General features: G+C 43.1%; 2 protein-coding genes across 3 annotated transcripts in view; both read left to right on the top strand.

The window, feature by feature from the left end:
* Positions 1-11,160, top strand: part of LOC11176112 (uncharacterized) — a 29,515-nt gene extending 18,355 nt beyond the window's left edge. The window contains exon 2 of the mRNA XM_061643095.1: positions 9,264-11,160. Coding sequence (XP_061499079.1) covers positions 9,271-10,809 — 1,539 coding nt within the window. The 5' untranslated portion in view covers positions 9,264-9,270 and the 3' untranslated portion in view covers positions 10,810-11,160. The remainder of the gene's footprint in view (positions 1-9,263) is intronic.
* Positions 1-27,896, top strand: part of LOC11175713 (uncharacterized) — a 140,244-nt gene that overhangs the window by 27,862 nt on the left and 84,486 nt on the right. For both annotated transcript variants that reach the window (XM_061643084.1, XM_061643083.1), the window contains exon 2: positions 24,850-24,953. The gene's annotated coding sequence lies outside the window, so the exon portion shown is untranslated. The remainder of the gene's footprint in view (positions 1-24,849; positions 24,954-27,896) is intronic.

Raw genomic sequence — 27,896 nt, 5'->3', positions numbered from 1 at the left:
AGAGAACAGCAAGCCCCCCCCCCCCATAAGGTTCATGCAAGATTGAAATCAATTGGAAGAAAATAGAGACGTAATCAGTCGTGTAAAAGTGTGGTAATATATTATGCACTCCTCCTTTTGCTTGTGTGTGTGCTTCGGGCAGTAGAGCTGCTCTGCTGCTGGTGCCTATGACTAGCAGTCACTTGCCGCACTGTTCCTTCAAACCTCCAAGAGTTTTTGTCACCATGTGGCCCATGGCATCGAATGGCTGAGGCGACTTCTTCACGATTGTATGCAAATTTTCCACGCTCGATAGGGTTCACCCATGCTCTCACCAGCGTGATATTGCAAAGTTCCAACACGATGATGCTCTGCTGCAGCACGAACGGCGGTGTGTTTGCTGTCCGTGCTAGTCGCTCCCTCGCTGGCACCACCCGGATTATGGAGCATCCTGACCAGCAGCGCTGCTCGACGCAAAGGAGAAATGGGGAATGATTAAAGTTGTTAGCATAATCTGCAATCGATTGACGTTCGATAGAATGCGTTTTCAGCCCTATGGTCGGTCGTCTCCGGTACACGAGGCTGAGCGGGGCCGGTCGGGTGGGTGGGTGAGTTGCAAAAGAGTGCGATGGTTTTAATTGAAATTGATGGTCCGGTGCACAGATAAAGTGAAAAACTAGCAGCAGCAGCAGCAGAGAGGTCTTTTTCCGTCGATGGGTGGTGTCGTTATTTCATTTGTTCCTCTGCCGGGTAATTGTAATGCAAACAAGCGAAATAATGCTTCGGCAGCTCTGATTGAAGTTGCAGACAATCTTATAAAGGTAATATTACGGATCGAACCCCTCCTCAACACCCAACAAAGCTTCTTTATATAGCTAAAAAAAGGAATAAAAATATTTGAAAATCGATTTGTGTAATTTAACGAATGCCTTAGGAGGTTCCATTACTTGTAATAGTAAAAAATGTTGCATCGCCTTCATCGTAGGATGCAGATAACTTATCAGTGTTGAAGTGTTTAAAACCCATGATGCTCATGCTTTCCCTCAAGCTGCTGTGCTGGCCAAAAACTTTTCTTTTATGCTTTTTGGCGCTTTTTTGTTGCTTCAAGTTATTCTAAATCTTGACGGCAATGGTTGAATGGTTCTGCACCAGCGGCAAACTTCTTGAGCGTATCATGGTGTGTGATCTGATGTTGGTTTAAGAGCGAATTTAAAATACTTTCAACGATGGATTATCCCAACACATCTCGCTCTCGCTCTTCCTTTAGCTTTCCCTTCTTGTGTGGAAACGCTGTTGAAACTTTCAATTCCTTTCCTCAATCAGCGTGCACCGCACATACCTACGACGCTCGGTGCGCAAGTATGTGCTGAAAGAGAAAAGTTGTCTATGCTTCCATCCATTAATGCTGCCACCGGGAAATGATCGATCGAAACGATTCGTGCTACGACAACGAAACTCAAGTGCTCGATCCCCCCTTCTTTCCCTATTGATCTACTGTAATGCGTATGGATAACGTCCTAAGGAAGTAGGAAGAAGCGTAGGAGTGATTTTAAAACCGTGAATTTTAGTTTACATTCCTCTACCAACTCCATCATCTTGATATTCGTTTTTTTCGCTCTTATTGTAATCGTCGGTTTCGTTGTTTAAGAAAAGCTCAAGCTTGAATTTTCCACCTGGCAGAGCAGCGTCACGGAAGAGGATCCATCCTCCCCCAAACGGCGGAACATCGAGTGAAAAAGTTTGTGTCTTATAAAAGTTTGCCAGAATTCAATTATATCAATGCTATATATTGATTGTTGCACTTTGCTTCCTCCTTATCGTACAAAGTCGAGCGCAATGTGCTGAGATAATACTCAAAAAACAGGAAGAAAAGCAAAGTAAATCTCATCTCACTATTCGCAAGAGATAAGGGAAAAGTTTTCCCTGTCGTGTCGGCCGGCGGAACTTACATAGCCTTGGGATGGTAGTGTGTGTTGAATTTTGGTAGCATTTTCTTGCGTCCTGCATCGGTCATGGATTAATGGTGAAAGGAATAAAACATGTTGACGGATTAATAAGACATATCGTTTATCTGTTTGCACCAATATAATACTTAGTTTACCACTTGAAAACAGTTAAATGATAACTTTTTTTAATTCATTTAACGATTCAGCTAGTCAGCTTTAATTTTGAAAATTGCAAACCAATTAACAACAGATGTTTCCCTGTCAGCGGTGTGTTCTACTTTCTGGAATCCCATGTTTTTGCCCAGAAAATAAACTCAAACGCCGAACGAGACCAGTCCAGTGTGTCATCATTCATCGAACCCCGAGAAAAGGAAAACGAAACCTGTATCATCACGGGGTATGGTCATGCTTTACCTATATCATTGACTCCCTATCCGCACTGTCATCGGCCCGGGACAGCATGTTGTAGGCATGTTAGCGTGTCCAAACCGTCACCACCACCGTCACCGTTCGGCGCCAGTTGAAGATTCGGATGGTGTGTCTGAACCGGCAAAATATCTAAACATAATGTCACATTTGCTCTCTGCTTGCTGCTGTGGACATACAGCACATAATACACGACGACGGCCCTCGACGGCGTGTGTGGAATCGTGTGCCCCGGTTCACGTTCACAAGACGCGATGCCTTGTGCCTGTCAAATCGCGACCTCATCGTTGTTGTGTTGTGGTGGACATTTCAGCATTAAAATGCAGTAGTAGCGGCAGCAGCAGCAGCAGCAGCAGCAGCTAATTGCCTCCTGGCGCGGTATGAGAGATACACCGGGAGACGGTACGGAAATTGTTCTTTTGGGAGATGGAAGCGATTAAATGTGCTCCCGGAACACGGAAACATGCAGTGGGAGAGGTAGTGTTGGCGTTGGTGCGACTCGGTCTGCTTCTCGGTACAGGCCGGCACGGGTATGGTACCATTTTGTCGGCAGTGTAGCAATGTGAGTACGTTTGTTATGCGCCACGTGCGAGGGCCGTACAACGTTGTGTCACTAAGAGGTATTTATGTGTCCGAAAATTGAACGCATGTGTCACATGGTGGTGTACGGTCGACTGTGGGTGGGGGCCTCAGCGGTTTTCGGCAAATTGCTGTCGAATTCTTCACCCCCCCATAATCTGTGTGTCACCGTTTGCAACTGGTGTTTGAATCGTTGCAAGAGTGCATCGCTCTGTTCTCGCCAATGGAGGGAATTATTTGAGGATCTTTCTCCCGCTCGTCGTAATTACCATTTCGCCAGATTGCAGCACACTTTGCAGCTGGGGCGACTTGATGTACGTTTGCCTGTGATTGTCACGATGGTGTGAATCGTGTACAATACGGTAATTGGCCGATGATGTTCGTCAGTGAAACGGAGAGCCTCCATTTTGTGGGTGGTAAAGCTGTGACATCATATGTTTTTCATAAGCCATGTTTGATCATGTGTAAGTTCGAATAGACATTGTAATTGTGATATCGGCTTACCAGTTGAGATAAAGAAAGCATTTGTATTTATGCTGATTCTATTAAACCCAAAGTTTCAGCACGAGTTTGAACTGTGTTAAAAATTCAACGCGGAATTTCAAAAATCGATTACAAGCATTACCGGAAAAGTTCGGTGCGCGCGTGTCAACGATCGATGAGAAGAAGTGTGCCATAATCGTAAAACGGAATGAGATGCTCATTGCTTTTGCCCCGTTACCTTTTTGCATTCTTTTTTTCTCTTTCTTTTGTGGCGTTTCGAGCCAATCGGTGGGTGATGCAAGAAAGCTGCGCACGATTTCCGAGAAGCCAGAACATCAAATATCTCGCCGGCGGGTGTTTTAGCCGCAGTTTACAGGAGTTTTTTTTGTTGTTTGGGAAAGTACAATCATCATTGGTCTCCTTTTCCTTTCCGCCTTACGCCATCCCACCGTATTGATATTACTCGTTCTGTGTAAACGCCACGTGATACGCAGCATTTTGGTTTTGCTTCATTTCAACCAAGGATCGTATCCTTTTTCTCTCCGCGCTGCTGCACGCTCGCCATGTCCTGGAGCTTTGCAGCTTTCGCTGGCACGGTCGGAAAAACCCGAAAACGTTTGCCGGTTTACATGAACGGTACATCCTGTCCGCATTTTCGATGTCTTTTATTTAGCAGATCTGTTAACCGTCTTTCAATGCGTCTAAAGTTCAAGGACTCGAAACGTTTCGGTGAGTGGCAAACAGTTTAACACACACACACACACACATACGCACACACTCTGCACCACACATTGCCCAAATGACGACGAACATTTGATCCTTCCTGGTTCCGGGAGAGGACAACAACACAGCACGATTGGCGTTGAAAAAGTGCAGTAAAATGGGAGCACAAAATTGACTCCTGGGCACTGAACCTGTGTAATGTGTTGCGGGAAAGTGGGGTTAATTTTATAATAAAAAAACAATGGAAACATGCACATACCATACGCTTCCCGACACAATTTGTTTGTTCACAAGGGTCGTGTAATTAACAAGTAGTGAGTTTGTTCGACCTGTCGGACCAGTAAATGTGTAATGCATTGTTTTTTTTTGAGGATACAAAGGATGTATCCATCAATAATCCCTTTGTCGTTGAGTTTTACTTACTCACCATACAACACAAAATCCTGGATAACGGTGAGAGTGTTTTTTTCCGAAAGCAGAACATTTCCGCTTAGAATTGAACGATGCTTACGATGAAAGTCATTGTTTGTGTTGTGTGGCCTGGTGGAGAGTAACAAACTAAGCAGGAACTTTTCGTGTGTTGATGGTTTGAAATTGTTTACTTTATTTTGGGAGACTCGGTAGTAGTGAAGAGAAACAAGATAGTTAGACGATGTTGTTGCATTTCCGCTCGAATCGTTGAGCTTCTTCTGTGTTAACTCAGGGCATACATCTGTGAGCAAATAGTGCACTTTCTGGGTGGATTCTGAAGCGAAGGATTCTGGATAAAATGTGTCGTACTCGTTCTATTTTTATACATCTTCAAAATAACGAAGCATACACATACTCACAATTGTAGCTTAATTATCAACAGTTGGCAAAAAACAGACAAATTGTTTGCTTTATTCAGCGTGTGCTCAGCGTGTTTTCCGAAACGCCTGAAACGAAAGGAACTAACAGTAAATAAAAAGTTAATAAACAAGTAATGCAAACGCACTCTTCCCCGGCCTTAAACTTTGCCCGACAGTAGTCAAGTTACAGGACTTCCCTCCTACACCACCGATGGGGTTTCTTCCGTGTAGTGTCCTAACGCAGCTCAGGGACGTTTTCCCCAGCGGGAATAACGAGCGCAATAGGAAAATATGTGTTGGAATTGTTTGAATTGGAACGCCTTGCGGAGGCGATAAACCATTCGAATGACAAAGAAAAATGTTGGGCTATTCTCTTGATTATTTTCCATTTCATCTTTATCCAATCTCATTTTCTGCGAGGTAGAGTTTCACTCACTTTAATAATAGGAAATGTGTTCATCGTGTATCATCCTCGCTGGAATTATATCGGCTTGGGTCCCTATTTTTAGATAAACTTAATAAAATTGTGGCTTTCAGTGACTCATTGATTACTCATAGCGGTCTGACCTATGTATGAGGCCTCGGTCCATTTGGAGCTTGAACCCATGAAGGGGCATGTTGTTAAGTTTTGCGAGTTGACGACTGTACCACGGGATCGGCCAGTTGCTACAAATACAACTTCCCTTTTATTTTGGACTGGAAACCAGATAGCTGCTACCAATCGATAGTCCTTGTCGTTGGTTGGTTGGCCACGGCGAGTACCGTGGTCCTAGAAACTATGCGTTTGTCATAGTCCTCGCGTTAAGGGTTCGCGACATTGCAGCCACAGCAGCAGCAGCAGTAGCAGTAGAAGAACGTGTATTTATGGATAAATCCTTGTCTGCCTTCTCTCGTGTCAGTTAAAACGCACAAGGAAGAAATGCTGCGTTTGATATGTTACAGCAGCTTCAACGACGCTATGTGCGCGGTGATGAATTTCCGCTGCTACTTCACTGTCTGTCTATCTGTCATGTGCGCCCATGTGGTGTGTGATGGCCGCAGGCATCAGCTTGCCAACTGCACACAGCAGTATGGCTGACGGAACTGTTGTTTCATTTTGGGTCTGTTTCATTTGTGTGCGGAAGGTTCAGTTTGGTGCGGATGGGCTATGATAAACGAGCAATACATGCAAAACAAAAATGAGTAAAAGCAACAGCAACATGTGTGTGTGTGATTGTGCAGTGTAAGTTGAATCCATGGAATTGAAATGCAATGCAATAACATCCACACGAACTGGTTTCCACCACCCTGCGTACGGATGAAGGCATAAAGAATTGTTCTCATCTTTTTTGTATCTATTGCTCAACGATGTTGTTTGAGTTGCACCATTAATCTGTTTTTTTTTGTACGAAATTGCATTTAACTTATCCCACAAGCAATTAAACGGTAATTTGCATTGCTTTAAATTCACGTGCGCACACTCTTTCTGTGTAATTTTGTGCACGTTCTTCAGTCATATGCGGAATTCGCATCCAGCAATTAATAAAAAGTCACTGTCGAACACCGCACCAATAGCAATCGCCATATAAATTAAGATATGTGCGTTCGATTTTATATAACTTCGTTTGTGTTGAAGGAAGCATTCATTTCATAAAACCGTACACCTCCAATGGATAGCGTACGCGCAAGACGTTTGTGGAATACGACAAATTGTGAGTGGAATTGAATAACCGTAAAGTGCCTCCTAAATTCGGTTAAGAATTGGAAGCGATCGGTACAAGATAATAGAGCCAGAACGCTGGGTTGTGATTAAATGGAGATACAACTTTTCCCAACGGAAGAGCTTGCATTTTTCTTGTGCTTTTCCACGCTCAATTCTTCTGCTTGTGCTTTGGCCAGCCACGGTATTCAGAGATTCCTCCCATTCTGCTTCACTGTGAGAAAAGTACGGGCGCGCTGCTTTCGTTCGTTCGTGATGCGGCCGTTGGTGAAGGAATTTCGTGCAATTTATTTCTCAATCCCATCCCAAGTACGGACGTATTTTCCCTTCCTGTGTTGGCCTTGATGGGGCAGGCCATTATTTAGCCGTTCGGGTTGCGCTGATCCGGTCAATTCGTCAATGACGAAGATGAATGAATAGAAAAGGCATCATTCTTTTCGCACGCTTCCTCAGCTGTCGCCCCTTAACCATGTCCATGTTTCAGTTCGAGTAAAGTACGATGGGAATTATAAAGTTAATCTTTTCCCTTTACAAATATTCAGCCATCGGAAAGGAAGCGTAAGCCATGTTTTGTTATAAGGGGTATCGAGAATAAAGGAGTGAAAAACTAAAAACAACAACAAAAAAACCTTCGGTTCCTTCGGGTATTATATATTACTCTTTTCGACATCGAATTAATCCAGCAACGAACAGCAGGAAAGGATTTGTATGCAGAAGATAAAAGGATAATTTGTAGTTAATTCGCACCGGTTGACCGAATGAATGGAACACAGGATTGTGCTTGATTCGTAAGCGTTTGCAATGTGACAAAAACTATATTCGATACTCATAGCTAGGCTTCACTACGTACGAAAAATGCACGATTTTTTTTTTCTGTTAAATCCTCAATATTATTGTTTTCCAACCATAGAGGATGGGAACTCGAAACGACTAACGGATATTTAATTTCCTTGACATGATTCATACAATCGATCAACGGCAAACAGCCACCATTCGCCACACACTGCACAATGCTGTTTGTTGTACATTAAATGCTATTTATTATAACTTCCTACAACTCGCACTCGTTCGAATGTATAGAGTAAAGTGCAAAAAAAGCCATATCGCTTTGGCTTGGCGCGTTTGCCGTTGTGTTTTGCACCATGCTTTAACCGTCCCGACAGCGGTTGATTTATAAATCGATGCAAATCGATGTGCGGAATTAGGCACGCATTGCGATGCATTATTTATGTGCGATCCGTTATCGCGCTAAGCCGCACTGTTGTCTCCTGCTTCTGTTGCTTTATGCTGACGGTGGTAGGTAGAGCGATTTAGATTTTTACTCTCTGCCTGCCCCGTGCCCGTCGTCTGCCTCGTCTGCAATTTTACGACATCCGGCATCGTGTGCTCTCCACCAGCCTGTGCCTGCGTAATGCATTTGTTTTATTTGGCAATTTCCCGTATTTCATGATGACTGGTTCCGACGATGGCCGCTGCTGGGCTGGGGTGGTGGCATTGCTGCGCCATTGGTTGCATTGAACTTGCTTCATTGAACATTCGGACCTTCCGGATCGAACGGTACGGTGATGTTAACTTTTTTGCTGCTGCATTTTGCACCTGCATGCACACAAAACCCCATCTCTATCAGACATTATGGGTACGGCGGGCAATTTTCGTCGTCGAGCGACCCTAGAGAGGTGTGTTCTCGTACATCCTGACCTCGCGGGTATGCTTCGTGGGCTTTAGTGTTACGGTGCCATGAATATTTACCACCAAGAGTCGTTCTTTCGCCATTCTTTTGGGCGTCCGCACTTCCTGTTCCGCGGCCCGTGCTACTACTGATCGAGAGGAATGCAGGGAAAATCGTTGTTGCATAGCGTTATTGACCCAGCAGTAGCATAAACCGGACATGCTTCGTATGTGTGTTTGGCGTACGTGCCGTACTCTGGATGGTACCATTTATGTATGTCGATACATCATGCTATTTCTGTATCATTTTGCATACAACGGACGCGTGGATGATGCTGCCGGAATGTGGGAGGGTGATTGCTCTGTGCCGTGCAAGATTATGCTTCCGTGACGTCCATTATACCGAACTCAACACAAATGTACGTGTGCTGTCTGACATTTGCTTTAATCAGCGGCTGGTTCGGCGGTAGTGTGTAGCAGCTACTGCTCAATACACTAAGCTTTCCGATGTTCCGATCAGAATGACGTATGTGAAAAGGCTTACTCTTCTTTGTCGGACGCGCTTGGAATGCAATCAATAAAGTATTCTCCTTCGCTATCTGCGGTGTTCATTATGAGGGGCGCAATCCGGCTAATGAGATGCTACACTGATGTGACTGATGATGAGTTAGGGTCAAATACATTTAGGGTTATGAACTATAATTTCATGGAGATCATCGATCATCCATAATACACATTTTAAAACAATATGAAATCCATGGTCTAAGTTATAAACCATGAACTTTGTACATCACTTGTACTACATGCTTCGCACTAAACTATTGATTGATGGCAACTGCGGGACACGATATTATGTTTCTGATACTCTTTTGTGCTTAATACTAATTTTTAATACTAATGGTATGTTTTTCTGCTCTTATTTCATTACAGCGAAACAATGGCAATTGTCAAGGATAGTGCAACATTCTTCCAGCACGGCAACTCGGCCCAGTTCGACTACGTGCTCAAGCTGTACCCGAAAGCCCTGAAGTTGAAGGCAGAAACGAGAGGCAACGGCAAAAAGGCAGATAAACTATTACGCCTCGAAAAGTGGTACCAGAACGAGCTGCCGAAGTTGATCAAAACTCGTGGCCGCGATGCTCACCTGCTGCACGAAGAGCTGGTACAGACGATGGAGTGGAAGCAGACGCGCGGCAAGTTCTACCCGCAGCTGTCCTATCTCATCAAAATCAACACACCCCGGGCGGTGGTGATGGAGACGAAGAAAGCTTTCCGGAAGCTGCCGAACCTGGAGCAGGCCCTGAATGCTCTCTCGAACCTGAAGGGTGTGGGAATTACGATGGCATCGGCTTTGCTGGCTGCTGCTGCACCGGAAAGCGCGCCCTTCATGGCTGACGAATGTCTGATGGCAATTCCGGATATTGAGGGCATCGATTATACGACTAAAGAGTATCTAAAGTTTGTCACACACATTCAGCAGACAATGGAGCGGCTAAACCTGGAAGAGGAAAGCAACGGCGCTGCGGAAGAATCTGCGGGCGAAAAGAAGGACAGTGCCACTAATGGCGGTGGCGGAGGTGGTGACACAGCGGAGGCTGTAGCGGCCGACGGGGAAGGAAGTGAAAGCGCTGCCAAGGAGCCGGCAGGCAAGGAAGGCAAGGGTGATGCGACCGAAAATGGTGCGTCGGACAAGACGGGTCCGAAGCCGAAGAAATGGTCAGCACATTCGGTCGAGCTGGCACTTTGGACGCACTACGTCGTGTCAGATTTACAGCCTGAGCTGCTTGGCGGCATGCCGGGAAATGGCAATGGCGTTGCAGCTGATGCTGAGGGCGACGCAGCTCAGAACGGAATCTCAAAGGAAGAAGGAGGTGAAGATGAGGATGATGACGAGGTTGCCGATGAGGAGGAGGTAGATGGAGACAATGGCATCGTCGAGGATGAGGGTAATACGAACGACGAAAACTCCCGCACCGCTATGGTGGAATCGTCGGAATCGGAAAGCAACGAAGCGGCGGCTGCCGGAGGCGTCGTGTCCAATGGCAAAAGTACGCCGGGCTCGAGTGGCTCTGCTCAGGAGGACGAAGAAAAGCTCCTCGATGCTGAGGATACGTCCAAGGATGCCACTGACAATAGCAGCACGGCCGAGGCAGCAGCGGTCACGATGACCGAATTAACGAACAATGGTACCTCGGTAACGGAACAGGTGCAGACAACCGCCGCCGCAACCGCCAACACACAAGTGACACCTCTCGTCAACGACTGCACGAAAGCATCCGGTGAAAGCTTAGGCGATTCAGCAGTTGCTGGAAAGGACGCGTTGAGCACGACCAGCCCCGTCGCGGACAGTACCGAACCGGACACGCCGATCTCCACCGACAGCAGCAGCAATGGCAGCAACAAACGTCCTCTCTGCTGCGACGATAATGGCGAAGACACGCCAGAACTTAGCGCTCCGAAGCTGATAAAACTGTAGAGTGAAACGAAAGTCAAGAGAGCGACACAGGACGTAGATGTGTTCGTGGGGGCATGGTAGGGAGGGAGCGAGGGTTTAAAATGGGGGTGCATATGGTGAGCCATTGTGCTTGACCGGGGATGTGGCGAGGAATATGAGGTGTAATGCGTAGGATAGTATAGTTTTTAGCACAGTACAACAACAATCATTACGGTCACTAAAAGAGGGGATATATCCAAGACGAGACTACAGTAAACGGAAAACAACACGACACGACAGCGCTACAATGCCTGTGCATCATAACATAGAGTGGCGAACCGACTTTTATTTGTACAACACCAATAATATCTAAGAAAGGACGTAAAGAACATACATGCGCGGGTTTTTTTTAATTGGAAGAGAAAACGAAACACATAATGTACGTGTGAGTGATCGTAAGTAGGAGTTGATCGATTGTTTTTTTTTTTCACAGTGAGAATTAAACGATCTAATTAATGATCGCGAGCATTGGCGAAGCTCGATCTAACGTTTGACGACATCTTAAAAAGTGCATCAGCATCCCAACAACACGCATGTGGACATTTCTTTCGAAGGGTATGGCTTAGTTGTATTTTTTGCACAAGCCGGATTCGTTTTAAAATATAGTTCCCAATGTTACGATTGGTTTTGGCAAGATTGTTTGTATTAATCTTGTCGGGCATAGTAACGAAATTTTAAATGAAACAGTTGAAAATTAAGGCGCAAAAAAAACCTAATCCAAGTTGAAGTAGTTTCTGTGTCCTAGTCGATCTCACTACAGCTGCACATCGTCGAGTTTATTAGCGCATTGCTTAACGTAATGGCACGAAGCACTCGGTGCATTATTATGCGATCAAAATGTTCCCTTCGTTCACCACGCACGCAATACAGACCAATTATTCTCAAATCAGCCGAACGTTTGAAGAAACGGAATGGATTTTTATTTAACCTGTCCGTAGTTTCACTTTATACGTTAGTGTAAGTGAAAAAAAATGCATGTTTATCTCATAGTAGGTACGATCTAAGTTTTTGTTCATTTTACTGTATTTATATACCTTAGGATAACCGTATCCAACATGAGCCGTCAGCTAGAAGAGCACGATTTTGTGTAATGAAATGCTTTTGGGGGCGTTATTCGAGAGGCAATACGAAACATTTCTTTGGAGGTTTGTCCCTTGAGGATTTTACGTACACTCTAATGGTAACCATTTTAACACACAGTGGCCAATAGTTTTTTTGGGTTATTGCTTTTAAATATTCGATCATTAGGTTTCACTGTACGGCAATAGAGACAAAAATAAAACACTGCAAATTTAGACCGGGCGTACACACACATCTGACAGTCTACAAAAGCAAAGTATTTACTGAATAAATTGAAATAGACTGTTTACTTTGAGACGAATTTCATCTTCGGTGAACGTTTGTTTTTCAGAACGAACATGAAACACGCTTTTGAATGTTTTAAATACTCGATTGCATTCATCCGTTAAATTTGTTGCTTCTTCTTATTTGGCGCAACAACCTTAGTCGGTCTAGGCATAATTAACCCTCTTGGCCAGCTGGGCTATTTGTGGCTTGTTGGTGTATTCATAGCAGATTAGTCAGTCCTGCGTATTTGGGGGCTTGGTCCATACGGGGATTGAACCCATGATGAGCATGTTGTTAACAGTACCACAGGGCCGGTTTTACATTGATTACTCCCAGCATTTTTACACTTTTTTTCTCGGTTAACCGGGGGTAGCCCGGAGATCAATTTGACGGACGTGTCAGCTCCTACAAGGTTGGACTGTTACGGTTGCGTGGTGCAAATAAGTCTAGTAAGCCTGTTTAGGCTGGTATAAGCCCGCAGGTCGTTACGACATGAATGATCGTTTCGGTTCAGCATGTTTCTTTTCACACTGCTGATCATCAAAAGCTTTGAATGGTTGATTGCGTTTATTGATTGTGTTTCAATCCAGCAAACAGTTTAGGTAAAAATCAAACACTGAAGAATATACACATGTCTGTACACCCCTTGCATACAAAAATCAAATGACTGAGATTTATATAGAAATACATGGAGCAAAACATGGAGTTGGGTAGAGCTGATGAACACACACACACAGGACACTGTAAAAATGCTTGCAATTGAATGAGTATGGTATGAAAGTGTTGTGTGAGTGCCTGTGCATTAATCTTTTTCTACACCAGTACGAGTGAATGAAAGCATGAAAGTAGGAAAAAACACGTGCATGTGATTTGGAAGCAGCTTTGGATGGCTTTTTCAGTTACTGATAGAAATAGTGAATGATAGGATATAGTGAAGTTTGCATCCAATTACCAAGGAAAGAGCATTTTCGGATAAATTCAAGCAAGTAAGAAATGAGAAACAAATGTAAAGCCAAACACACGATACAGAAACACGCCCGAATGTAGAAACTGAAACTACAAAACAAAATAAATAAAACTTAACATCCCGAAAGGAAGGCTACTCTTGCACACGGGTGCAGCATTTCATCCAACTGCGCAGTGCGTCTCGAAAATGGTGGAACGAAAACGGAGAAGGTGTAAAAATACTACAATACAAGTGACTTATTAGAAGAATAAGTGACAATCTGCTGCGGTGTTTATAATTACTATCATTTCCTTGTAATTGTATTTGGGCAATCCAAGGAAATGCTCAACAAAACCGCCCCAGGTCAGACAGTTTGCTCTGCAAACATTACCATAAAGCGCCGAAAACAAAACAAAAAAATCCGTAAACCTCATGACCTCATGACCTTCTGATCGTGTGAAGATCAATTTACATTGCGACCGGAGAATGTTCCACTATTGCTTCCTTCCGACGCCGAGCTGGTGGAATTCGGAATTGGATACTTGCTGTACGTGGAATGAAAAGAAAGGGACATACTTATCACTCTTGGTTTTATTGAACATTGACGATGAGGAGGATGTAGACGAGACCTGGTAGTGTAGAGGAACAAAACGCGGAAACCTGTAACAGAACCTGATTTGTTTTGTGAAGGTAGTATTATTTTCTATTAAACTGATGATTACAAATACAATGTTTACTGTACGTACGTCCCGATACTACTGATGAGAATGAGTAAAACACAGGGGCATTTGCATTTGCAATGCCTGTGTGTATGGTCGCAAACTGTTTGATTGTTTTCGGGTTTACTAGAAAAAGCTGAGTATACACCGTGGACATCTAACCATCATATGCAAGCATCAATAAGACTCATTAAAACTGACTAAGAATAGTGTAAAACGAAAGGTGAATTGTGCACGCCGAGCAGCAGCAGCAAGTGACTAAACAAAAAACAATGAATGAATGGTGCGCACACCATGTGGTGATGGAAATGTAAGAGAAAATTGGGGCAAAAAATGGAACAAACTAGCGTAAAGTACATATACCTGCACACAAACAAACTAACTCATCTTATACCGTAACTTCGTACAGCATAAAAATGATGATTCAAATGGAATAGAGACACGATAGATGAGTCACTGCAAATTGTTAGTGGAGTAGAGAGAAGTTAAAATTATTAGTACGTGGTAAGACAAGCAAGAACGATCTGGTGGGGAAAAGCGAAACCGCAAAGCAGGAAGGAACGGCGTGAATGAGTCGTGTGTGTGTGTGTGTGTGTGTGGCAATGAGTGAATCGGAAACAGTGCTGAAAGAAATGGATGAATGAGTGTGTTGGAAGACAGTTAAGGAACGGTGGCAAAAGGCTAACAAAACATTTTTAATTATTATATGAAAGCATTAAACGGAAATAGAAGATGGAAAACATACAACACACAAACGAGAGGTAGAGAGAGAAAGAGAGAGAGAGAGAGAGCGCGCCGAAACAAACATTTGAACATAATTTGGTGAAACTGAAAACAAAAACCAGAACCCAGAAAGGCGAATGTTAGCGAATAGTTTATAGCGAAAGTGTCGATGGAGAGGAAAACAATATTTACGAATTAAATGTAACGATCACATGATACGATGCTAAAACATAAACAGGACACAAGACCGTAATATTTAAGAATAAGGTAATATTAAAAAGAAGGAAGAAAACCACAAGTTGAAAACCACGGTATCATACATTAATTTTAAAACAAACAAACGCCTGCACCCGTAAAAGTTGAACAATTTATACCTATACAAGTACAGTGCTGCGGCGGTGACCGTTTTGGGGGGTGGTTGGAAAGTTGGCGAAGTTGGCGAAAAGATAATTTATCCTTCTACACTACTGACGCTGATAATAAAATGAAAGAACAACAACAACAAAGCGGCGAAAAGCAGAGCAAAGTAAAGCAAAACAACACAGAGACAAACAATAGTGAGTAGATTCTAAAATCAATCAGAACAAACAATAGTGAATAAATAAAGCAAGGAAAGTACAGTTTATAGAATGTAAGAGGAAACCATCGCAAGAGTCAAAACAAATTCAAAACAAGTACATTGGCAAAACAGGCAAACACAAAACAAAAAAACGCAACACATTTACAAACACTCACACATACACACTGAGACAAATGCAGCCAAGGCGCACCCTTACATGCACACAGACGAAACTTTATAATTGCATATAGAGTTTTATAATTTAAGCAGAAAAAGGAGAATAAAAACAAACAAAAAAAATCTTATCAAAATGTATTTCTGTGTTCATATTTGTGTTCTATTTTTTAAAGCTTACTGTCTGTTGGAAGTATCCTTTTCGTTGTTTTATCTCTTTTTGTGTTACTTTTTAAACCTTATGCGCGCCAGTTCCATGTTGACCCACATGGTTTCGATGGATTTTTCATGAACCCTTTATTTCAAATGGATGGAGGAAGAACACAAAATCATCCATATTTGATCAGATTTATTGGATCCCACTTACTGATCGCATTAAAATGCACGCGCTAGAGGTACATGGCTGGCACACTTTTTTCCAACGATCCAACAATCCCGCTTAATCCGTTTTAACAAGCAAAACATCCTACACACAAACAAACCCCCCCCGCCTTCCATACACACGTGCCCCGCATGCATGTATGCAGAGCAGAGGTACAGTACATCTAGAATTATTAACAAAAAAAAGAACCGATAAAAAATTGGAAGTACCACCACCCACCCACTAGGCCCTGCTTCATGGACTCGGACAGGACACGATCGGGGCACTCCGGGTGCACTTCCACTAAATCTTCTCTAACTGCATTTCGAATGCATGTTTATGGTACGGCTTTATGGGCGCGCTCCATGCTGTGTGTGTGTGTGTGTGTCGATGTGAGCCGGCTTACTGCGATCTACTCTTTGCGGCGGGGAGAGCATAGCGTGCGCCCGTGTACGTGCAAACTAAAGCTGGCGAGAACAGCAACCCGGGGAGGGTCATTTAACGTATCTATCTACGGGTTCGATGTTGACTAGCAAATGGCGATGCACCCACCACGTCCGGGGACGACGACGATGCCGCCGAAGTTTTGGATGCGCTTTTATGTTTAAACGATTATTTCCACTATTTATCACATGTGTGCGCGGTGAGTGTTTATGCTGTTAAAAGGTACGCTTGCTTTCAGTATCCTCATGCTTCTCTCTCCTTCTCTCTCTTTCTCTCTGTCTGTCTGCGAGAGGGAGTGGTTGGTGAGGGCTGTGGAGTGTTTTGTTGGTAAATTTGTGGCTTTTTTTCAAGAGTCACTCTTAAACCGAGAGGAAACTATTGTATACACTTTATCTCTCTTAAATGGTTGCGTTTTTTCGGTGGCTCCGTCCGCACTGCAGGGGTTTGTGTATGTGTGAACGGACAAAGTACAGTTCGAATAAAGAGTTCATTTTTCGTATGTAAAAAAAAACCCCAAAAGGGTGTGGCGGGGAGCAGTGGTAGTAGAGCATCGCTTCCGAGGGAGAAGGAAATGTTTGAAAATACTAACATCGCGTGTATTGGTAACAAAGTGCGTCCCGGGTTGGGGAGAGGAACAAGAGCACACAGCTAAGTAAACACGAAAAATAATCAACGCGAGACACGTTCGCTGGTCGTGCCAGGGGCTGGGGTTGCCAACTTTACCAACCATCGCTCGGTGTGCATCGCTCCCGCCCGCTCTGGCTCTCTTGATCCTTGGTATGACCAGTGTTATTGCACGCCATACCAGCTTCACCACACACCGTGGCAAGCAGGTAGAGAGGAAGGAAAAAAGAAACGAGATAATAAAACGAAACGAAAAACACGCGAGCAATTTAGATACGAACACGCTGAAAAGTGTAATCTCGCAAAAATGGAATAGCGTTCGACAACACCTGCCCACTGCCATACTACCATATAGTGCTGCGCCACACTGTGCTATGGATGATGGGAGGCTAGACGCATCAAAAATCGGCAACAAGCGCAGGTTGCTTACGGTGGGGTAAGGAGCGGGAGGGAGGGGGGGGGGTGTATGGTGAGAGGAAAATGGCGCTTTTTACATTAATGCATCAGACAAGTGCATTTGCATATGTGCATACACACACACACACATTGGTTGGCAAGGGCTGTATGATGTTGCACCATATTTGCTGCACTCGGTGCCTGTGTGCCCATCACGTACCGTGCTGTGTGTTTGTTTGAACAACTTTCATCAATAAAAATAATAATATAGGGTATTTTTGGGTGGATCCTTGTTGATCCTGTGCGGTTGGGGGCAAAGTTTTTGGTGTGCGTTAGTGTAGTAGGGGGTAGTTTACACAGTTCCGAAAAGAGAGGGTTAAGTTTTGTGATTCAATTTCCTATTATTTAATTGCAGCATCCGAATTTCTGAACCCAGGAGGTGCATGTGAATCAGATTTAGATTACATTTCATAGATTTTAACGTTAATGCATACATTTCTGTGGATGGTATATTAAACCCGACGAGCTGTTTTGAGGAAACCATTCACATAGTGCTCGAGCAATGTTTACATCTAGATTTTCATTCAACCACTGTATGATATCATGCACTTTTATTGCATGCATTTTTAGCAGAAATAAATCATTTGAAATTGGTTAATTTTCTGTGAAAAGAGGATGAAAGTCGGGGTGTATAGTAGTTATGAGTTCTTTTTCCATAGAACGTTCGGTACAAATGAAAATACAAATATAAAAAATTAACCTATATGCGGTTGAACATAACAAGTTTAAAATAGACTCTTTCATTGGAAAGGTAATCAAAAATAGGAATAAAGCAAAAATGATGGGCAATATATTTCTCTGGAATGTTTTTTGTTTTTTTGGATATGTTTTTTCCTGGAAATTTCAGGTTGTTGGAGTTTTCCTGGAGTTTTTTTAATGGTTATTATGTTCGTTTTTTCTCTTGTTACTACTAATTATTGTAGTTTTTTTTATTATGATTTCATTAAAATAGTTACTCATTTTTATCATTGTTATTGATAACTTTATTACAGCAAGATATTTTACAATGCATGTAGATAGTCGCTAGATATTCTAGAAAATGCTAGAAAATCCAAAAGAAAAGGAACAGAATACGTGAATAAAGCATGTCAAATTCTAAATCCCTTTTTTAAATAAAGCGGAGAGCCTTTTATCCGGCTGTCCGTTTATTCGTGCTGTTGAGAAATGAAAGATCAATACAAAGGTGACATTTCGTTCTGAGGAGGGTATATGAAAAAAAGGTTAGCAGAGCACATTGTCATTACAAAAAACACTATAATTCATGGCAAATTTCAATTATTCTCATTGGAATAACGTAAAGTTAATAGAAACTGGTTAATTTTTATTAAAATATAACATAAATTTCCAAAAATCAGAAATTTGTGATGTAATATATTCTTTGACTCACTATCCGTGTTATTCGCATATTCGGGCGAGGTTTAGTTCCGATAAGCCCGGATAAACGGGCTCCACTGTATTAATAAGCAAGAAGGTTCTATTAATCTACATCATTTGTGCAATTTCTTACTGGGTAGAAACTGTGCCAATCGCCACATACTGTGCCAAAAGGACATACTAATTCGATCGACGGCCCCATTGTACAGTCGTCAACTAGAACGACTCAATAAAATGCCCGTCATGGGTTGAAGTCTAGAATGGACCGTCCCCCCGTAGCAAGAATTGACTATCCGGCTGCGTGGTAATGAATTAATTCTCGAAAGCCTGTAAAGGCCGGCATGTCCGCGTAGGACGTTACGCCAAATATAAGAAGAGAAGAAGAAGACTAATTCGATCCTATCCCTCTGTTAAAACAAGATCGCAAAATGACTTAAAGGTATAAGTGAAGCTTCGTTCTTGTACACTTGCATTTCCCGAAACGTTGCAACTTTTCACATTGAAAAACGGATGATTTAATTGGGATTTGGATTGCGAGAATCTCTCGCTGTGCCTGCAAACTTGCCAACAATGAGCAAAACCCAGGGTTCAATCGTTAACCTCCATCCATCCCTTAAACCCGTTGCCCAGAATTACTATATTTATTGCCAGAATATGCCTGCAATGCATAAAGCAGCTCAGAAGCGGAGGCTGGTCAACAATCACTGTTGACCCCAAACGTGAAGTCCGCTCCCCTTACTCCATTAACCACTTCCCCTCCGATTCTTTAAATCGTAAAACAAACAATTAGGTTGACTGGTTGTTCGGTGCAACCTTTTTGTCCTTTTTCGGTAAGCACCGCCAGCAGCACGCGTGTTTCTTCAAGATGCTGTGCCCGAGGAGTGCAAGCCCAATGCAGGCCACCGATCCCTTATTTGGTCAGTGATGAAAGACGCCTTCGGTGTACACTCTCGGTCGTCGTCGTCATCGTCGTCGTCGTCGTATGCGAACAAAATAGCGAGAGTGAGAAAGAGAGCCAAGCAAAACAGGTCCATCGTAACCTCCATTTCGACGACAATATCAAAACGACGACCACACCAACCTCTCGATGGCGTGCTATTATTGTTGTGCGCTTTCGATCGGAGAATCCATTCATTGTCCTTTATGCTTTTCGCTGGTTGTTTCTGTGTTTGGAGCACCGTCTGCTGGTCGGTTTATGGTTGCGGCGGCGATTGCATCGTACCAGGACGCCCTGGTTGGGGGAAGATGGTAAGAGTTGCATTTGCAAGGGTTTGCGTCTAGAGGCGACCATCCCCAGAACGAAACCTTGAGACTGGGCATAATAAAATCACTCTGTTTCTGGTGTTTTGCTGGGCGGATGCTATTCCCGTGCTGTGTCGATCATTATGATACTTTTACGATGCATACAGCTGGTGCATAACGAGTATGGGCGTACCAACAATATTGAAACTACTGTCAATGCGTTTGAAATGCGGGCGAAGATATGGGCACGTAAACATGAAAATTGAAGTCAGCAGTTAAGTGAATTGGTACCTAGGAACGAATGGTTTTTGTTTTGTTGGAAGCGTGTGATTCACGCGTACCACTTTTCAATTGCTTGAAGGTCATTGGTTTGGAAGTTTGTGTGCCAAACAAAGAAGTCACATGGACGTTGCTATATTTGAGGAGTGTGCAGTTAGATTTGAATTAATTATTTAAATACAGTGAAGAATCTTTATCACTTGGCCTGAGGACTGTGAATCAACTTTGCAGTATTTAGAGCGATCTTATTGTGCAATTTTTGGTACGATAAGCTTTCAAATGTAGAGTTCATAAGTAGAGACATCACTGTACGAGAATGCGCCAGGGAAATCATTCCACTTACCGATGATTGAAGACCGCGAAAGTTGTAAATTTTTAGCTTCTTCTTTTTTATTATTTATTTATTGAATTATTTATTTATTTTTAAAATGTTCTAACATACATGTGGCCTAAGCAACTTGATAACTATCCTATGCTATGCTGAACTATCACTAATTATTCTATTAAGAGCTGATTGAAAAGATTTAGTATGTGATTTTGAATAGAATAGAGTGATTAAATTAAAATACACATAGTTTAAAAACTCTAGACATGGACAACAAAGGTTCATTAGAGCTATACTCTCGCCTCCTAATGTCAAAACTGCTATACTGTCTCAGTCCTAATTTAATTAAGAATTCACGATATGTTAGAGTACTAGTTGCTCTATTGATTTTGCCCAGCAACTCTGAGAAGTCTTTTGGAATCCCGCCCAAACTGATAAGGCTAGATAGAATGACTATGACCAACGTCATTTGCCTGTCTCCTATTCAATTTGGCGCTGAAGTGGGCCATCCGCGACTCGAGGCTGGAGACTTCGGGTTCCTGACATACGCTGATGATATAGACACCATTGGTATTCGGTTCTTCTATGTAGCAGAAGCCTACCAACTTGATGGACCACTTGATAGATACAAAGATTAATGTAGTTTTATAGAGATAGGGTAAATGTTCCAATAGTGGTGCAATTTGTAGGGGTACAGATGTGATTTAACAGATTTAAAGTAATATCTTTTATCTTCGCAATCATAACCATTTTTACCATCAAACACCACAAATTTACGAAAAAATACATATTTTGTGACTGCTTCGTTATACCTACCGTTATTTATTTATTTATTGAAGATAATTGCAGGGGCCTTTGCAATATTAAAATAAAGTAATATTTAAAATAACCTTAATTGCTATATATTTTAGTGAAAAAAATACTACCAATCAAAAATATCGTGGAAAAAACTAGAATCTCTTGTTTTTATTGGTGTTATGACTATAACCGCTAAAGGAACATGCTAGTTTTGTGTACTTATAGTGGCACGATGGTGAAAATCACTTAAAATGCAAAAAAATATCGTCAAAAGGCAATGAATTTTAGCAAATCCAGTTATGTGTTATGTTATGTGGTCATTTACAGCCATTTATGAAATCCTAAGGATTTTGGAAAAGTGTAGACACATTTCACAAAATAATGGATTTTTCTGTCACTATGTAATGGAATGGTCCCATTTGACTTTTAAACCCTTTGTAAAAGACTCTGTCTCAGATTTAACAACAACATAAAAAACTTAATAACTCTTAAATTTAAGCATCTCGTATTTACAGTCGTTGCCGCTAAATTTTGACTCTAACTCACCTATTTTTGCCTCAAAGGCATCAATTTTTGACAGTGCGCATCAATTTTTGCCTCGAAGGCATCAATTTTTGACTGTGAGTCAATCGCTTTATTTACAAAATTTTGAGTAATTTCTGAAACTGTGTGTTCTGAGATTATTGAACTTAATATGAAATTAAGTTAAGTAGTGAATAATTTCATAGATAGCATTTAAAATAAAACAATTGATTTATAAATTTTGAAAAATTCAATGGAGTGAAAAAATTGGTATGTTTTTTCAGCTGAAAACAAGAGCTTTAGAATTTATAAAATTTATTAATTTTATCTCAAAAAACAATTAATTTACACAGTTTTTGTATTTTTTATGCGATGTAAAATAACAATTATTAAAAAATCTGCTTAAATACCTTGTAAAATTGTCATGATTCGAACAAGAGTCAAAAATTGAAGACTTACAGACAAAAACAGGTGCGTTAGAGTCAAAAATTGATGCCTTAGAGTCAAAATTAGGTAGCAACGACTGTAAGCATCAAGCACCTCGTATTCTATCATGTATAATCTATCATAATTTCTATACGGTGTTGGTTCGTGGAAGTAACTATACCACGTTTGCCTTATAAGTTTTGTCCGTTTTTTCTTACGCATCTAGTTTGTACAGGGGACAGGTAAAGCGCGTCCCTTTGGCGCAATTTGACAAATTTTCAACCGTCTTGCACCGGACGTTGTACATGAAATTATTTTCAAACTGGAAAGATATGTATTTATTTTATATATATCTATCTATGAAAAACAGCAACAGAAGGATTGCAAAAAAAACAATCATTATAAAAAGTGTAATTTTAAAAGCACGTCACAATACCTGACAATGTTGTTAGTGAACTAAACTGCTCAGCCCTGTACAGTAGTTTGTTAGCACACCCGGGTACATAATTTGCATCACTTCTCTTTTTATTATTTCATCATGCTTAAAAAAGCACAATATAGCTGATGTACCAGCACCAGTTGCAATAACATTTGCGTATGCAGTCCGGAGACTTTTGCTCCGACTGTAGTTGGTTAGCATTTTCCATTGTTTGGCTTGGCATTGTGACGGAATGCTTTAAAGGATGCACCATAAACAGACACACAAATACACTAGACGCAGAGCTGCATAGGAAACTCGTTTCGATCGTGTATTGCATCCGTTGTTTCACGAGCGGGGTAGCGTAATATGGACTTAATTAAGTCCGGCTATCATCAGGGTAGCGCCAGTAATTAAAACCCTTTGGAACCCCTCTTTACGCGCGCACCGGCCGATTTGGTGATGCGAAATAAGTATGCTTTTGTTGTGGCAAAAGCATGATTTCTTTTATTTAGTAATGCCCTTTGTTCCGAACTTTACTGAGCCTGATGGTAATGTTTGGTCTTTGGAGCAGAGCGAGAAGCGAATAAAATTATGTAGATTTTTGCTTTCATCGTTTATATTTTATCTGTGCGTTTATTGAGCGTTGGTTTGGTGAAAGAGAGCAAGTTTGGTTTGAATTTTCTTCTTTTTTTGTTGGTTGTCTTTTCAAAATCGCACCCGTACAAATAAAGCACTAGCAGCTGTGAAAGACATTGTCCCTCCGTGTCGCCCCGTTTCACTGATTACCTTTGATGGCGTTGGTCACACTTGAACCGTAAAATAGCCACCGACAGACAAACGATAAAAGTTGTTTTAATAATGCAAACAATGCTAATATCGGCCAGCACTGGTCGGAGGAACGCTCCGGTGTAAGAAGTGCCATTGTTGCCGACGCCTGGAATGGCGCTCACGGGAGCAATCACGCGAAAGCTTGCCACAGCTTGCCACACCGCCGCCGCTGGGGTCACGAACGTCGTTGCGCGCTGCCCGATTTTCAATTAAGACTTTGCCATTATCACGTATCCAGCGTATCGTTTGTGTAGCCAGCCACCCGGCAATGGCGGCCGGCATAATGGACGGGAAAAAAGTCAAGCTTGCAATCTCCAATTTTCCACCCCTTATGCTTAATCTCCCTTATGTCGTTGATGTGGCGTGGTGACGCGTGGGCCAGAGAGGAAGCTTTTCATTCGTGTGCACGGGGCCATCGGCACAGGACCCCCCGTAACGAGGATCACATTTAGTGACAGCTTTTCGGAATTGGGGGAATTGGGGCCGGTGAAACGGGCAAACAGAGATTATCATCATGGTGTGGAGACTTTGGTTAATTTTCTGGCGACAGCAAGAAATGTGCTTTGTTTCTGCCCTCGAGACACACACTGTGCGAGATGATTTCGGACACCGCGTTGAGCGAAGATTATGAATGTTGTTGTTAGAAATAATCATTCGTTCAAGATGCAATTGAAATGGCGTTTAAAACGCTTCAAAATAGTAGTTTGTGCCAAAAAAGCTCACCTTGCTCCATAGAGCTCGTTACTTACAGTAACCGTTCATCGGTCCAGCAATGTAACACCAACGGAGAAAGGTATTTGACTCTACTTTAGAGCGAGCATCCGAAACTCCGGAGATTGGCTAAAGGTTAATTACGGGGGCAAAATACCAGTATACACCTTCTGCACCCAAAGAGACAGAGAGAGATGGAGAGAGGTTGGGAGTGCTCCCTGATAATCAGTAACTGACAAAAACCAACTTAACCAAGGAGCAAACTACTGGGATAAGCTTACACGCGCGCTTGCTCCATTGCCACCGAGCTCTGCCCCGGCCCTGTCTCGGGCCCGCCCACCAGCTAATTTCGTCGAATAAATTATGCATCCCTACGGCTGTGGACCGGTGGGGGTGCAGGTGTGCACGCGCCACCGGCTTTGCCTTCCCTTTGGTCGTTGGGTTCACAAGAAAATCAATTAGCATCATTACTTATGCAGACTAAACCGTTTCCGGGCTCACGCTCGGGAGGCGGACGGATGCGTACATACGCGTAGATGCGCCACATATCAACCACCGGGCACAACACAGGCAGCGCTGGATCCACACCGGGCCCACGGTACTGTACGGATCTGCACAGAAAGGCTAATGAATTTATCGTCGCGTTGCACGGTGTTAACAGCCGCTCCGCTCAATTTATGTGTGTGTGCGTGAACGTGTATGGGTTTAGTTTAACTAATGTGCTACTATCTTCTCCGTTTCAGTTTCTTGGCCAGGCCACCGTGGAAGGTGTGATGACACAGGGCGAAACGTAAATCTATGGAGGATAATTAACACTTTTGCCATTGTGTAGGGTGAAAAGCGATAGGTAAGTGTTGGTTTGCCCGTACATCTTCTCTACAATGCCACTCCGCTCGAAGCGTTCGAACAACAAGTCGTAATAAATGTCAGAGTACGATCGTTTCAATGTAACATGCGTTCCTTCTTCTTATTCCAAGCTTTTTCTTTTGCCATTCTTCTTCGATTTGGCAGAACGTTATGCCTTATGGCAATTTTAGTTGTGAAAGCGAATGAAGCGTTTAATCACTATACAAAGTGACCTTGTTTCTTACGCTAATGTCCACGATTGTTCATACGTTGCAAAAATACTGCAGGGAATAGTTAGCCGACGTGCGAGTTGTACTACTGGTTCAAAACAGGAACTGTATCGGTTCCAGGACCGATACAGGTTCAACATTCGTGCTAAATTCAAAACTAGCTACAGTTTCAGGACTGAAGATAAAATATAGATTTCCAAAATCGGAATAGATTAGTGAATGGTTATAAAGCCGATGTGGGTTTGTGATCTGTTTGTATATTTGTATATTTGTATATTTATTGAATGATCGACGGACCTCAAAAGCCCTCTCGATATATGTAAGGGTATAATAGGAATAAAACATAAATAGTCACACGCTTTAAAATAACACAATAATAACAACAACAACAATTACAAGCACGCTAAAGATTCTGGCGAGAGGCGCGAAGTAAATTAATGCAACTCAACACATTTGCTATCGTCATGCCGGGCTCATACGCATCAGATTCCGCATTCAGAGCAAGACATATACGCAAAAACGGGTCTCGGGAGGCGAAGGCGGTCCTTGTCTCTGGGATAGCCAGCATCGCCCGAGGGCGGAGAGTTCTTGCGGGCACGTACAGCTGTATCGACGAGAGCAAAACTGGACAATCGATGCTACCACTGAGAAGCCCAACGATAAAAGCCAGCCTAGCATTTCGTATTTGGTCGTCGAGTTGGGGTAACCCGAGCAACAAACACCTTGTTGTGTAGACGTTGTTGTTGCTGCCCCACGAACGGAGCGCGAAACGGGTAGCCCTACGCTGGATGGACTCCAAGCGCGCAACCCCCCGAGCAGAGGAGGGCCACCACACAACGCTGCCATACTCCAGCACTGATCGAATAAGAGCACAATAAAGAGTTTTGATGCAGATTGGGTCAGAGAGCTCGCGAGTCATATTAACGACTAAACCTAACAATTGACTGCATCTTGTCACAACGTGATCAAGGTGTTGCTCAAACGTGAGTCTCGCGTCGACGAAAACACCCAAGTCCTTGACACAATCGACTCTCTGCAAAGTTTGCCCGTTTAGCGTGTAGTCGAAATGCACTGGAGAGCGAGAACGGCTGATGGTGATGGTAACACACTTATCAACACAAATGGTTAAGGAGTTTCGCGTGCACCAGTTATCGAATTCTTCTAGTGAAGCCTGGAGTATGCGATGGTCGTCTGGTCCCTGGATTTGCCAAAAGATTGTGGTGTCGTCCGCATAGAGCAGGTGATTATCCGCAGGAAGGATCGTGGAGACATCATTTATATAAAGGACAAATAGTAAAGGTCCCGGATTGCTGCCTTGAGGGACGCCAGAAGAAGCACGGAGGGATCTAGATAAATGGGGCCCTATCCTAACGGAATAAGTGCGGCCCATTAGGTATGATCTCAGCCAAGCAACTAGGGGATCTGGGAGGCCAAGTCTGTCGAGTTTTGCTAGTAATATGACGTGAGATATCCTATCGAAGGCGGCTTTTAAATCGGTGTAAATGACATCTACTTGAAGGCGAGCAGCAATGGATTTATGGCAGCTGCTGACGTATTGCATAAGGTTTGTGGTTGTTGATCTGTTAGGGACAAATCCGTGCTGATTCGGGCTGATGTAGTTGCAGGCAGAGGCCAGTAACGGTTCATAAACAAGCAGCTCGAGCACTTTTGCAATGGCCGCTAGCGATGTAATGCCGCGATAGTTAGAAGCCTCATTCTTGCAGCCTTTCTTATGGATTGGTGTTAACCATGAGACCTTCCAGGAGATAGGAAAGGTGCATGAACGTAGTGATTCCTCGAAGATTTTTACTAGTATCGGAGCAATCGACGCAGTGCACTTTTTCAGGATCACTGCCGGGATGCCATCAGGGCCGGCGGTGTAGGACATCTTTAGGCGGTCTATGGCGCGGGTGACTGACGAGGTATTAATGGCCGGAAGCATGGGACGAAGTGCATCTGCGGGTGTGTTAGTAAGTGCAGCATGAAGAGCCTCGGGGTGCATGTTTTCAGAAACAAAAGTGTCCTCAAAACGTGTAGCAAACAAATCGCACATATCTGGGAGTGTGCAAGCTTGGTTCCCCTTGTAGCGGATCAAACCTGGGAAACCGGAAGATTTGCGCTTATTGTTTGCGTAGGTCCAAAAGTGTTGAGGATGCACGCGCAGCTTTTTTTCTATATTGCGTAGGTACCTGCGGTGGCAGATTCTGTTATAGCGTCGATAAAGTGTGTGGACGCTATTGTGCTAAACCCGCAAAGCGGGACACCTTCGATCACGCGAGTTACGATATGCAGCACGTTTCGCTCTTTTCAATGTACGTAGTGTGCGGTCACCCCAGGCCGGACCTCGATGCGGCTTTTTGACGGGGACGCATTCGTTAAGTGCCGTTCGCATAAACTGAGAGAAATCATCGACAGCATGGTCAAGAGTTAAAAAGTTCGAGCAGTCAAAAGATTCGTCATAATGTGAGATCAATCTCTCGAGCTTAGGCAAATTAATACGACTAAAATCGAGCCGCCTTTCCGCAACATTAGATGGTAGTTGGGCGGCAGGAGTATCAATGTTGAGATTGAAGTCCAATGGTGGATGGTGGTGGTCGACCGGTAGTAGGGGGGTTGCTACAGTTTTACCCGTTAGAGTAATGGTCAGGCAAAATCGAGCGAAACATCCAAAGCGAGTAAACTTCTCTTTCGCTCGACCGAGTGAAGAAATGAAG

Source organism: Anopheles gambiae, chromosome 2 (assembly GCF_943734735.2).
Source record: "Anopheles gambiae chromosome 2, idAnoGambNW_F1_1, whole genome shotgun sequence".
NCBI lineage: Eukaryota > Metazoa > Arthropoda > Insecta > Diptera > Culicidae > Anopheles > Anopheles gambiae.
The sequence above is the reverse complement of the archived record's forward strand: the minus strand, read 5'-3'. Positions and strand labels throughout refer to the sequence as shown.